General features: G+C 33.0%; 1 protein-coding gene across 1 annotated transcript; it reads right to left on the reverse strand.

Annotated features, from left to right (window-relative positions):
- Positions 1-9,681: 9,681 nt before the first annotated feature.
- On the reverse strand, positions 9,682-10,116 carry LOC130805675 (uncharacterized). The gene has a single exon (XM_057670455.1). The coding sequence runs from the start codon at positions 10,114-10,116 to the stop codon at positions 9,682-9,684; it is 435 nt and encodes a 144-aa protein (XP_057526438.1).
- Between the last annotated feature and the right edge of the window lie 5,404 nt (positions 10,117-15,520).

The following is a 15,520-nucleotide window of genomic DNA, read 5'->3' on the forward strand; positions in this document are numbered from 1 at the left end:
CGAGTGAAGCAAGTTGAGTTTGTTTTATGTAATTGTAACGAATTGCCTAAAACATATTGGAGAGTTTTGAAATTCTGAGCGGTCGTGGTTTTTCCTTCTATTTAGGCCTAAAAAGTTTCCACGTAAAATCGTGTTGTCTCTTTTACTTTTTTCTTTTTAAGTTTAAGTTTTAATTTCGCAATCTAATTCTGCAAAAACAAGGCTAAAATACTTAAACTTATTAGAACAACAATTCACCCCCCTCTTGTTGTCGTTCACCATCTCTAACAGTTTCTATAGTAAGTTAATTAGTCAGTGTATGTTATGCCCATTATTTCATTTCAGTTCACTTAATATTTAAAAGGTTCAATTTTGACAAATTAAAGATACTTTGTTTAGACTTATTAAGGACCCAATTAGAACCCTAGACCCATCAGATTCGAAGGGTTCGGGTTTGAGTCTGAAAATTTTGGACCCTTAGAGTCCGGATCCGGGTCTGAATCTATAAAAATAAAAGGGTCCGAATTCGGGTCTGGCCAGACCCGCCTCATGACCTTCCCTATATTCCACAAATTCAACCAACGACGAGAGATTCCCAAACTCCTCAAATCCAAGTTTACTAGTTTACTAGTTTGTAAGAAATACCCAATTTATCCAATTTTTCTCTAATAGGTTTACTTGTTTCAAATTCCTCAAATCCAAGTTCATGGTTTTCATGTAATTTCCTTCTATTACTCACCATCCAATGAAAAACTTCAGGTTTCTAGTTTGAAGATGGGTTAAATGTTATGGGATGGAATTGAATAAGAAAAAAAAAAAATTAAAACTCAAAGCTTTGATCTACTCTAACAATAAATGAGAAAAAGATAATGAATTAGGGTAAGGGATGGGTGAAGGGGAAGAAGAAAAGTCAAAGGTAAAATGTATGGTCAATCGATCATATTGTAAGAACCGATCACTTGGCTTGAATAATGGTCAAAAAGTTATTTTGGAGGCTGTAAATCGCAAAAAAAAAAAAATCAATGTTGTAATTTAGAAAAGCATCAAACATTAAGGCTGTAATTCACAATTAATTTTTTTAAGAAAAAATATATTATTATAAAATGTCAAAGGAAAATATTAAAAAAAATTCTATTTTTTTATTATTTAGAATTTTTATGTAAACTTTCTCTAATTTTACATTAATTTTCAGTTTATTTTTATGGTGAATTACATACTATAGCAGGTCATCGGGTTACTCAAGTTTACTCAAGGCAAATACCCCTAAAGTTGAGATTATTCATTGAAGACTCAACTCTCTTAAGTGATGATAATTCAAAACACATATTGATTAAACAAATAAATTAAGTAATTACATTTAGTTATTTAAGTTATTCCAAAATCATATTGAATATAAACTGAGTATTTTATATATATGTTTAAGTTCGAAGATAATGGAATATGTTTAAAGAACTTAAGTTTATCTTAAAGTTGATTTCATAAGTCTTGAAATATGCTTCAAAGTCTTGAAGATAATTACGTTTATAATCAGGTTAATTTCGTAATTATATTTGAAATATTTTAATAGGTCAAGGTTCATTAAAAATTAACTTTGATGTTATTAGAAATTAAGTTTGGATATTTTATTACACATTTTATCTTAAACGTTCAAATGTTTTATATTTAAACTTGAATTTAAATATGTGCTTAAATTAATTTGATGATTAAATATAGTACTAGGTACACATGTTTTGTTAAATATAATACACAGCTATATTTGATGATTTAGTTATTATGCTAATTATAGAGTTTTCTATTAATAAGATGATATTTGAATTAACACTAAAAATAGAAAATGACTATTTGAATTAAAACTAAAAATAGGAATTAATTTGAATGATTATTTAAACGTTGATAAATCTGGTTTGTGTTTAGTTTTCAATATCTTGTATAAGTACTAACGTGGCAGCATAGCATTGGATATTAAAGACAAATTACAGCACACAATGACGAAATTATTTTAGCTGTGAATACACGTCAGTTTGAAGTTAAGCTCGAGATCTTGAGGACAAGTGCAGAATGACCAGGTTAATAGAAAATTACGGAAAGCAGCCTTCTTGTTTTTCAGAATGTGTTGAGGCGTAACACTATATATATGAGGCTTCATTTCAGAATTAAGGATACATCTCTATGCATTTCTTTCTCTCTTGACTTAAGATTTAGAAATTCTCTAAGTGTTTAAAGAGTTGTAATTCTTAGTTCATCTAACTCTTACATTTGTAATAGGCTTAAGAGTTTTAAAAAGAGTTAGATTAAGTTTAATACGCCTAACCAAGAATAATTTTCAAAGTGTTCAACTTGTGAATCTCTATTGTGAGATTTTGGATTTGCTTTTATTAAAGGGACTTGTAATACTGTTCTTCAAGGGAAGAACGTGGTGTGAGGAGATAGTGAGATCTTCTTGTTTGTATTAAAGTCGGATTAATAAAAGGCGTTGAAATCCTATGGGTTGAAAGAGAACCCATAGGCGGGGAGTAGGTTGGTTAAGACCGAACCTCGTTAACATATCGTGTGTTATACTTTAAAGTTTATTTTCCGCACATACGTTATTTTTTACGAATTGACTCAAAACTGTTCCAGAAAAATTTTTTGACAAACTCCGCAAACTCTTGAGATAAGCTTCCAGACAAAATTTTAAATAGCCTAAACTCTCTATTCACCCCCCCATCTAGAGAGTATTCAACCTCCTATTAACTTTTAATTGGTATCAGAGCTGAGTTTCACATAAAAAGAGTAATATCTTGTGATGGATCCAATAGGAGAAGGGTTGTTTGCTCAAGAACGTTCGTGCTCAAGACCACCTTTGTTTTGCGGTACAAATTTTTCACATTGGAAAACTTTGATGAAAATGTTCGTGATTGATCAAGATATGGAACTTTGGGAAATCATAACTAAAGGACCTAAGATACCCATGAAAAAGGACGCTCAAGGAAATGATGTATTAAAGTCCGAGTCCGAATATTCACAAACTGATTTGGAATGGGTTTCCAAAAACTATAGGGCAATGAATCAATTATGTTGTGCTTTAAATGGTACTGAGTTTAATCGAGTTTCTTCATGTACAAGTGCTAAAGAAATACGGGACAAGTTGGTTGTGACATACGAAGGAACAAGTCAAGTAAATGAAACAAAGATCAACATCCTTATGCATCAATACGAAATGTTTAAGATGAAAAAGAATGAGAATATAAATGAAATGTTTACTCGTTTTACTTTAATTACTAAAAGTTTGAATTCTCTTGGCAAAACTTTTACTAATGCAGAAAAAGTCCAGAAGGTCTTGAGGTGTCTTCCAAGATCCAAATGGGGTCCAAAAGTCACCGCCATTAAGGAAGCTCAAGATTTGAGAGTTCTATCACTCGACGATCTCCTTTGAAAACTCACAACTCAAGAACTTACCCTACATGATGATGGAGAAAATGATGTAATACCTTCCATAAAAAATCTTGCTTTAAAAGCTAAGAAACGTCATGAATCTTCAAGTGATGATGAAGAAAGCGATGATGAAGAAGATCCATTTGCATTGATTACAAAAGGTCTTGAAGGAATTATGAAGATGCGAAAAAGATTTAAGAAATTTAAATTCAGAAATAAAGGTAAGTCTTCTAACTCTAATTCAAACTTTAAGACTAACAAACTTGCTTGTTTTGAGTGTGGATGTACAGAATATATTGTAAAGGACTGTCCTAAGAAGAAAAGGGAATCCTACAAAAAGAACAAGAAGAAACAAGCGATGGTTGCAACTTGGAGTGATTTCGAAGGATCATCCGAATCTGAAAGTGAAGATGGACAAGCTCATGTATGTCTTATGGCTGATAATGATAACAATGATGATTTAGATCAAAATCATAAAGAGGTACGTGACTATCTTAACACATGCTTAAAAGATGAATTAGTTGCAACTCTCGTCAATATGTTTCAAATTGAAAATATTTTAAAAGATGAGAAAGATATCTTAGTGGATAGAATACGACATTATGCTGAAGGTTGTGAAGAAATCACAAATAAAAATGATTCGCTAAAGGATGAAAAAATTAAACTTGAAAAGACTGTCAAGGTCTTGAAAGAACAGAATCTCAGCCAGACTAAACAACTTATCGACCTTAAGAATGAGAACAATGATCTTGAAGCCAGGATCAAAACCTTGAAAAATGAGTCTGAGAAAAATCTACAAGCATTAAACAAGCTAAATGAATCTGAATCCAAATTCACTAAAATGCTTACACGACAAAAACTAACTAGTGATAAACGTGGTATTGGTTATAATAATGTTACACATAACTATAAGAGTAAAACCACATTTGTGAAAAGTGCATATAAATATAAACGTACACCTACTTGCACCTTTTGTTGCAAAGAAGGACATATTAGACTTGCATGTCCATACAGACGTAAGAAAAATTATATTATCAAGAATTCCTTTCCTCTTGTATTGCGTGGACAGATAAAGCAAATATGGGTTCCTAAAGGGATAAGACCACCCAACATGGTCTATCCCGAATATAGTTCCAAATTTGTCACATGGATAGCCAAGTAAGGTTGAGAAAGGTTATTTTTTTTGTTTTGTAGGAAAAACAAAAGTGGATTCTAGATAGTGGATGCTCGAGGTATATGAGTGGTAAAATCTCTTTATTTTCTGAAATTAAGGAAAGATGCAATGGCTCAATCACCCTAGGAGATAAAGGTAAATGCGAAATTTTAGGCGTTGGTAAAATTGGTAAGAATCCATCTAAAACTATTGACAATGTTTATTTAGTTGAAGGTCAACAGAAAATTACAGAAAGGACAGGCGCAGAATGAGCAGGTCAACAGAAAATTACGGAAAGGAGCCTTCTTGTTTTTCAAAATGTGTTGAGGCGTAACGCTATATACATGAGGCTTCATTTCAGAATTAAGGATACATCTCTATGCATTTCTTTCTCTCTTGACTTAAGATTTAGAAATTCTCTAAGTGTTTAAAGAGTTGTAATTCTTAGTTCATCTAACTCTTACATTTGTAATAGGCTTAAGAGTTTTAAAAAGAGTTAGATTAAGTTTAATACGCCTAACCAAGAATACTTTTCAAAGTGTTCAACTTGTGAATCTCTATTGTGAGATTTGGGATTTGCTTTTATTAAAGAGACTTTTAATACGGTTCTTCAAGGGGAAGAACGTGGTGGGAGGAGATAGTGAGATCTTCTTGTTTGTATTAAAGTCGGATTAATAAAAAGCGTTGAAATCCTACGGGTTGAAAGAGAACCCATAGGCGGGGAGTAGGTTGGTTAGAACCGAACCTCGTTAACATATCGTGTGTTATACTTTAAAGTTTGTTTTTTCCGCACATACGTTATTGTTTACGAATTGACTCAAAACTGTTCCAGAAAACATTTTTGCCAGACTCCACAAACTCTTGAGACAAGCTTTCAGATAAAATTTTAAATAGCCTAAACTCTCTATTCACCCCCCCTCTAGAGAGTATTGAACCTCCTATTAACTTTCATTCATGGTTAATCAATGGGTCAGATTATTGTAGGAAAATCATGAAAAAATTAGAACTGTTATAGGTAATTTTTCCTTATGTACAACATGTGCATTTAGGTATGGATTCAAAATCTAATTTAGACTCTAAGAATTTAAGTTTGGATGCGGATCTAGGTCCCCAAAAATCAGTAGGTCTTGATTTGGATTTGGTAGGATCCGACTCATGACCATCCTGAATCGGAATAGGTGGACCTATGTTATGGCAATGTGTAGCATAGGCTACCCATACTATTTTAAAAAAATATTAATATTTTTTGTGGGTTTTGTTGCCATGAATAATGATACAGTTCCAGTTTTAGTTCAGGCAGAGTCGTCTCAAATATTTTAGGGCCCTAAGCAAAAATAAAAATACGAATGTGTAGTTTATTTTTTTAAAATATCAATTGTGATATATTATTTTTTATTTCGGTCAAACAAGACACAACTTTGTTTGTTTAACCCAATTAAACAATGAAAAATAATAAATTAACAATATTTTTATACCTAAATTCAATGATTTTCTCTGAAATAGAAAAGACCAAACAATATTGGGTAACCATTAAACAAAAAATAATAATCTAAAAACACTGCCATGAAGTCATTAACAAGGTAATGTATAACTATTATTTATGAAAATTATTACATAAATCATACAATGACTTATGGCTATTGCTTTTGAAAATTCCAATACCAAAACCTTGTTTGATTTGATGAGATAAGAAATAAATATATAAATTAGTTTATAAATAAAATATTACATATTCTTGTACATATATAATAATATGGCTCAAGGAGCTATCCACCTTAATAAAAGAATAGAAAGACATCACTTGACCAATGCAATAAACAAGTGAGATAAGTGGGGTGTTTTGGCAGATGATATTATTTAATATTTTTTATTGATTTTTTAGTTTTTGTTTATCAAACTATTAAAAAAATGTTTAATAAATAGCTTTTAAATATGAGAATTCAAAAAGAACAATTGTAATTTTATATTTCATTATTTTTTCAATATGTTATACTTTAATCTCATTATAACTTGTAACTTCTAATTTAAAGCAATAAATAATTTTTGGATACTCATTTTACAAATAAAATTCTCAACTTTTTATTAATTTACTTAAACATGTTAAACTGGTATTAATAATTTCGAGTCTTGTATCTGTCAGTGTTAATCGGGCCCACTTGTAGAGCATTACACCCACTGCACTTGGTGTGACTGCGATCGACTATGTTTTGCATGCCATTTATATTTATATAGTACAATTTACCTATATGCTCAGCATAGCTATAGGTTATATTTATTGTGAATTTGTTATGGTTGTATGTAATAAATTACTATTTTTATTTTCTAAACTCGTTTTCAGCTCAAACTTTGTTCCATCCTTCTAGAAAAATTAAATATACATTACCAAGTGGTCAATACCTTCTATCTATAGATGCCAAAAAGTTTATATCTTATAATGTATTATTTTATTGGTTATCAATGACATATTACGATACGAATAAGTTAATATTTACAATAAATTTGTGGATGAGTTGATAAATAATATTAATTTTATTTATTAGTTACTGCTGATTATAAAGTAAAAATTAAATTATTAGCGTATAATCAGATTTAAGAAATAGCAAACTGATAATCAAATCAAAATAAAAAAATTGAGTGAACTAAACATCAACATGCAATACACTAATCTTGCATCAAAAACAACAATATTAAATACGTAATAAAGATGCAATGTCGCTTTGACAATTTAAATGCTAATATTTTTATTATTGTTTTCACAATAAATTATTAGTTTACTACTCCTCTATTTCATAGCATTTGTTATAAGAACAAAAGGTGAAGCAATTAAAAAAAGTGATAAACACAGTTATAAATTATAGCCAAAAACATAAAATACAACAAAATATATTAAATGGACCAAAATAAAAAATTCTTATAAGACAGAGTAGCTAATTAAAATAATTTATTAGAATAGAATTTTTAGGTATAATTTAGTGGGATATGAGCCACCACACTTTAGGCATGATTGATGATCTAGATAAGTCTTTTAATCAAAACTTGTATACGTGCAATGTTGTAAAATTATGTGATTAGTTTCCCTTTGTCGATGTTCGTACTATTCACTGCATAATACTGTTTCACTTCATTATACACGACAAACGTTGTACGCATCGCTGGCTTAAAATTGAAATTTCAACCTTTCCATTAATTGTTCCTTGTCATTTCTTTTGTCAAGATTTGTCATTTGGTGTGATAAGAAGTTTATTGCTTAATTTTTGCTTATTATTATAATATAAATAGATGTTTTAATGTTCAAAACTATTCTTTTCGTTTATTAAATTTGCATTATTTTTTATTTTTGTCTGTTCCACTTAATTCCTATCATTTTTATGTTTTGACAATGACCCATCATCACTTTCTTTTATTATTATTCATATATTTTAACTCTCTTTTAAATTTATCCACATAATTTATTCTCTCTATTCATTTATTATCACATTATTAAATATAACACAATTCCTCTTTGATGCAAATCAAAGAGGACAAAGTAGTATTTGTTTTTTTTCCTTTTTTTTGGGAAAATAAAATATCATTGAACCAAACAAAACTGATACTACTCAACACAAGGGAAAGCTCTCCCACTATATAGTGCATCAGTATGAAGAAGGAACCTACCTTCTAGAAGGGTTGAACCAACTCATTCTTCATGTGCAAGAGTTAAGAGGACACCCCAAACAAAGTTCAATACAAGAAGCAACAAAGAAACAAACTATACATTAGTCTAAAATCACACACCATTGTATATGGGGAGAATATTAAAGACTCGTTGCTTGACTTCAACCTTGACTCTGTCCACGACTGCTTCCGGATAAATCATCTTGAAAGACAAAACAATTTCATTTCTAATCTTCCAGATTTGATACACCAAATTGCATAGGTTAGCGGTAATTACTTTTTTACGCACCTTAGACAGCTTCCATTATCTGGGATTAGAACGAGCAAGTTGGGTACTGAATTCAACTCCCAACCATCGAGCCAAGGTAAGTAAACATTTGGTACTGAATGAGCATTGAAAGAACATGTGCTGCATACTCTCACTCACAACATAACACATTGGACATACAACATTACTAACCACACCAATCCGGATCAATCTATCCTTAGTAGATAGTTTACTAAGCATAACCATCCACATAAGAAAGCACTTCTTTGGTATTGTGGTTTTGTGCTAGATCAATCTATCCTAGTGAACAGGATCAGATTGCAAGGACATGCTCTTGTACACCTCTCTGATAACATAAGTAATCTTTGACATGAACATTCTAAGCTTACTCTTAGCAGCACAAATTTTCCTGAAAGACCAACTTGGTGTAGGAAGAAGATTGAACAAAAGCTAGTTAGCCCCTTTAGTATAAACACCATGCACCCATTTTACCCATACAGATTCATGAAGAGTGCAGACATGCCAAGCCAATTTACCAATAGCTACAACATTCCATAATTCTAAGTTCCTCACCCCCAAACCACCCTCCTTTTAGGTGTGCAGATATGGCTCCAATTCACATTATTGGGGGAAGTATTCTGGTAATCAGAATTCCAAATATAGGATCTACAAATACAATTGCCTTGCTTGATGATAGCTTTGAGAATTATAAACGATTGACACCAGAAGGAAGTGATGCTCATTAGGACTGAATTGACTAATTGAAGCCTGACAGTGTATGAAAGTTTCTTTGTATACCAAACTCTAATATGTGCAGTCAGTTTGTCAACTAAGGCTTCACAATCAACAGTTGAGATCTTTTGGGAAGTGAGAGGAACCCCCAAGTAATTGAAAGGAAGAGATCCAGTAGATAGTTGTACTTCTCTTGTAATATGAAGCTTAACATGAATAGGAATCCCAGCTAAATATACAGCTGATTTTGAGAAGTTAGGGCAAAGACATGAAGCTTCATCAAATAAATCTAGGCTATATCACATAAGTTTTGTGGAATTTAGATCTCTGTTACAAAATAGCATAAGATCATCCGTAAAACACAAATGATTCAACTTTAATCTTCTACACGTTGGATGGAATTTAAACTTAGGATTTAGAGCTAGCATATAAAGAAACTGTGAAAGATATTCCATCCTAATGACAAAGAGAAGGAGTCACCCTATCGAAGACCTTTATTTGCTCTAAAAACCGCAGATTGGCTCCCATTAACCGAAAGTGAGTATTGAGTATAAGATATACAAGCCATGACAATCTTAATGAAATGAGAGGGAAAGTTGAGAGTAACTAACATGTCTTTAATAAAGAGCCAGTCCACTTTATCATAGGTTTTCCTCACATCAACCTTAATCAAGCAGCTAGGTGAACAACCTTTTCTATCTTGACAAAGCATAGTGTTGTGAGATATACTTCTACCAACAACAAAGGCCTCATGATTAGAACTTATAATAATGGAGTTCAGCACCCTTCTAAGTTTAGAACAAATCAACTTAGTAACACACTTATAAAGTAGATGACAGCAGGATATAGGTCTAAAGTTCCCTGGGGTTTTTAGACAAGGACCTTTAGTATGAGTGTGATAGAAGTGGTATTCCATGAGTTCAACATCTTATCATTTCTAAAGAAATCCTAGATGGCTTCAACAATATAACCTCCTATAAGAGGCCAAGCTGCTTTGTAGATCTGCTATTGTTCCCATCAATTCAGGGAGACTTATTATCAAAAATACTCTATAAGGCTTATTTAATTTTCCCAGGGGTGAAGGTAAGGTTCAAATGATCCCTCATATCAGGAGACAAGATAGTGCCAAACTGAATAATTTGCATATTAATTTTCCTCCTGTTCTTCATGTTCCTACATAGAAGGTCAGCATAAAAATCTTAAAATGTTGTATCTTAGAGGGATCACTCACCAGGGTACGATTAATGTATAACTAATTAATTCTGTTATAGGATCGCCTTTGTTTGATGCTATTATGAAAATAAGAGTATTTCATCCCCGTGTTTAATCCATTTTATCTCGGCCTTTTGTTAAAGAAAGTATGTATAGTCCTGTTTGGCCTTCTGTAGATTAAGTGGGCACAAGAATTCATCTTTAATATAAAGAAGATCTTGAGGATGCTGATGCAAATTCTCTTGAGTAGTACAAAATTCCGTCTCAATCATCAACAGTGCACAATGAAATGAAGTATGTTAAAATTGATTCTTCGGAGCAGGTTTAAGAAGTTTGAGCTTTTGTTGAATTTGAAAGCTTACAAACCCCTGAACATCAGTCTACCAAATAGCCTTAACAAGATTAAGAAAAGAATCATTATCAGCCCAGAAATTAAAAAATTTAAACGGTCTCTTTCCTGATATATGGGTAAAGAACTAAACCAAAATAGGTGACTGATCAAATTCCCCCCTTGAAGGAAAATGACCTCAACATTGCTATAGACCTCATCCCATACACTATTGCACATAGCTCTATCAATTTTTCTAAACACCCTTTTATCACCATGTTGTTTGTTATTCCAAGTAAAAAACCTGTCGTTGTACTTCATATCATGTACCTCAAAACTGAGCATATAATTCCTAAGGGAAGTTACCTCATGGAATCTCACAAGCTGGTCAATTCTTTCATTCAAATTAGCAAGAGAATTGAAAGGACTAGAACAACAAGAAGGAGCAACCTAATCTAACTGTTAAAAAAGATTAGCCCTTTGATGCTTATTCGTATCCCCATACACAAACGAGCAAAAGAAAGAAGTACCAATAGTTGGAGACATAACTAAATGAATAAGCTGACTAATACATAGCTGGGTATCCACACTAATATTAGTACTCTTCCACCCTATAATAATACGCGCACCCTTATGCTAAGCATGATTGTGAGAAAAACACCATCTAGGACAAAGATTTTGATAAAATTAGCCCAAGTTTTGACGCTTTCACTTTGTTTCAAGGAGGCCAAACAAGCTAACATTATGCTGAGAAATGAAGTGAGACATCTCCCTTTGTTTCTTAGCCATGTTAAGCCCCCTTACGTTCCATGCTAAGAGTTTATTCATTGAGTGAACAGAGTAAGCCCCAATCTCTATTTGATTGAGAGGAAGCATTGATACCAATTGGTTACACATCTAAACAGCTGATGCCACAACATTATTAGTAGGCTACACCCTTACACCAGCAGGCACCATCGCATTACTATCTGTTAACACCTCAAAGCCAATGAAAGTATCCAATAACACCACAATAATATTACGACCATTTGAATCAGCAGGAACATCAACATTCCGGCCAACAGAAGGCACGTTTCTAGTTCTACGACGGATAGGCATGGTCACGGTCCGGGTTGGGCCGGTTCCGTTCCGGTTCCGGGCAGTTCCAAACGGTTCCTTGGCGGTTCCGACGGTTCCAACTCGCGGGACGGGCGGGTCGGACCATCGGTTCCATTTTTATTTTTCCTTTAAATGTTTATATAATATAAAAATACTATAATATTGCGGACGTACCTTTGATGATTACTTGATTATTAGCGAAATTCATTGCTTGTCAAGTTGTCATCGTTATTAAAATATTTACTAAAAAGAATGAAAAAAATAAATTAATAAGAAACGAATCAACGATAATGTCGATAAAGATGATTAATAAAAAAAGAGGGAGAAAATGGACTTGAACCTAGTACCCAAAGGAATACTAAGCTGCCTACGTATCCCGAAGGAATCAAAGCCCATGTAGTTCTTTGTCATACCTTTTATTTGTAGTTGTTGAATGTTGATTTATCATTGTCCGATTGATCCTATTCGTCTTCGTCATCATCATCTGGTTGGTTAGATGCTTCCGCTGACTCTCCTCCTGACGATGATGCAGATGTATTCATCATCATCTATGGATCATCATTATCGCCTTGATCATCATCATTCCTTAGTCCTTGTGTTCGAATCCTCTTGATCCCAATCTTTCTTGCAAACACATATTTGAATACTATGTGGAGCATGACGAGATCTCTTTTCGTCTAAAACTCTTCTACCTGCACTAAAAGCGGAATCCGACGCAATTGTAGAAGCAGAAATAGCAAGGATATCCTTTGCAATTCTCGATAATATGGGAAATTTTATAGATTTTTCTTTCCACCACTCTAAAATATTGTAGCTACCTTGGTCAATTTCAAAGTGATGTTTAAGATAATTATCTAATTCTAAATATGCAGTGGAGGGTGAAGAAGAAGATGATCCTACAAAACTATCATCTTGGCTCATTATATTAGCTATTACGGAATTATAATAAGAGGGACGTGCCGAGACGCTAGCACGCCTAGACGTATCACGTTTTGGGTTATATACACTAGCATAGTAATCATAAAGTTCTGCTAAAAGTTTTTTACAAGTTTCAACATAATTATGTACATCACTAGGCGGGCGATCTAACGTTTGGTAGTAAAATCCAATTACTTTAGTAAGGACTTCTGTCTTAAAACATGGGTCTAAAACGGTTGCAATTCCATAAATAAAAGGAAAATCGGTAAAATATGTCTTCCACTTATCCATCATATCTGCAAGAATCGGCTTTAAATATGGGTTAGTATCATCATGCGTATGTTTAAGAAGATGATAAAAAATAGTAATACACTCACTTATTACTAAGTGGACGTTTGGTTCGTAAACATATGAAAAAATCTTAGTTGCGTGGTCATACGCTTCTAATATTTTATGTACACCTATAGCTAGTTCCCATGTGTCATCAGTTATATAGCTATCTGTACACTCACTATAAAGTTGTGTTATAACTGGACGATAAGCAATCGCTTTTCTTAATAAATCGTTGATTGAGCCCCAACGTGTAGGAGTATCTAATGACCAATACACTTTTTTTAGTTGATAATGGTCACATAATTGCTTATATCGTCTCTTTATCTGTCCAATCCTAAGCCACTTCACTATGTCTCTAATTGGATCTAATAAATCACTTAATTTTTTTATACCTGCTTGGCAAGATAAGTTTACTATATGAACACAACAACGTATGTGTAATAATCTACCCCCAAGGATAAAACTAAATGCAGGTTCGTTATACAAAAGTTCCATACATTTAATGTTAGTGGTTGCATTATCGGTAGAACAACAAAATATCTTATCTAATAAGTTCCATTCTCTACATATCTCTACTAATCTGTATTTTATGTTTTCACCCGTATGTCTTTCGAGCATTGCCTCAAAAGCAATTATTCTTTTTTGAATAATCCAATTTTGATCTATCCAATGTGCTGTTACACACATATAAGATTCTAAATGTGGGGGAGCAGACCAAATATCAGTTGTTATGCTAACCCTACCATTAAAAGATTTAAACATTTCTACTAATTCATAGCGCATTGTTTCATATAATTTAATTGTGCGTCGTTTAAAAGTGCTCCTAGGGATTGCTCTATATTGTGATTGCAAAGTTTTTCTAGTGTAACGTTCGTATGCCCTACTTTCACCATGGTTAAATGGCAATTCATCACAAATTACATACTTAGAAAATTCATCAATCATATCATTACGATTATATTTAAAAGGCATACCTGTGCTGGAAATGTCCCACTGTCGGCTTCCACTTGTGGTCCCGCTGCCGCTTGCTGCATGAGTTTCTTTTGTGATTACATGCTTCTTTGCCAAATGTTTGTTAAAAGATCTCGTACCACCACCTAACACGTATTCACAAAACACAATAAATAAATTTTTATAAAATATGAATATATAATGTACGTATAAAAAACTGAAAAAGTATTTACCTCTGGCGAAATTGTATGAAACTAAGGGCTTTACTCCTTGACTTTCACAAATTTGACAAGTGCATAAGAAAACATTTGGATTGTCAGTTGGTTCTTTTGTAACATACGACCACACATGTGAAACAACTCTACCACTAGGAGGTGGCATTGCCAGAAAAGGTTGTCTTACTGGTTCATCTTCATCTAAATTTAAATATAAAGACATACTCAAATACCACAATATATAAATAAATAATAATTTAAAATTTAATCAATTTGAAGAATAAAATTGTAAAACTAACCGATAGTTTGGAAATTGACTCATTTACCACGAGCTTGTCTTTGTTGTTGTTGTTGTTGTTGTTGTCCTTCATGTGATCTTGTTGATGACTGTCGAGATCTAAGTATCCCAGTAGGGGTCGTTGGTTCCTCTTCTTGTTCTTCTTCTTCATCAATTTGTATTTCTCTTTCCACTTCTTCTGCATAATTGTGTAATTCTTAGTCGTACCCTTCTGGATAATTTGGTTCATAATTATAATTACTAATCGAAGGTGTTGTTGATATCGACGGAATTGAAGTGGCCTTTCTTTTGGAGCTAGAACGTCCCAATGATTTTGCCACTTTACTAACTTTTTTAGAGGCTTTTTTCAAAAAAGAAGACATGATAATATTGAAATAATAATAGAATTAAAAAATAAATAAATAATAGACTAATTATATAATTAACTAAATTAAGAAATAATTAAAAGACTAATATATAATTAAGAGAATAAGTGCGTAATTAAGTAATTAAGTAGAGAGAGTAAGAGAAGAGATGAGTTGTGAATGAAAATGATTGAAAGTGATGTGTATTTATAGGAAAATTTGCAACGGCTATAAAACGGCTAGAATAACGGCTCTTTTTCCGGTCCGGTTCCAAAGAACCGCTAGGCCGGTTCACCCGGACCGGTTCCGGTTCCGGTTCCAATTCCTGTTCAATGGAACCATTGGTCCGGTTCACCCGGACCGATTTCGGTTTCGGTTCCAAGGAACCTGTGGTCCGGTTCCGGCCCGCGGTTCTTAGGTCCGGTTCAAGCAGGTTTTTTTCCAGCGGTTTCACGGTTCCGACAACTTTTTTCCGGCGGTTTCACGGTTTCGCGGTTCGGCACCGGTGCGGTTCCAGGTAACCTGCTCCGTGGCCATCCCTAACGACGGACTATTTGAAAGCCATCTTCATCCAGTATAGTAGTATTCCCTGGGGACCCATTCCTAATGAACCTCAGTTCTAC

This window comes from Amaranthus tricolor, chromosome 2, assembly GCF_026212465.1.
Source record: "Amaranthus tricolor cultivar Red isolate AtriRed21 chromosome 2, ASM2621246v1, whole genome shotgun sequence".
Classification (NCBI taxonomy): domain Eukaryota; kingdom Viridiplantae; phylum Streptophyta; class Magnoliopsida; order Caryophyllales; family Amaranthaceae; genus Amaranthus; species Amaranthus tricolor.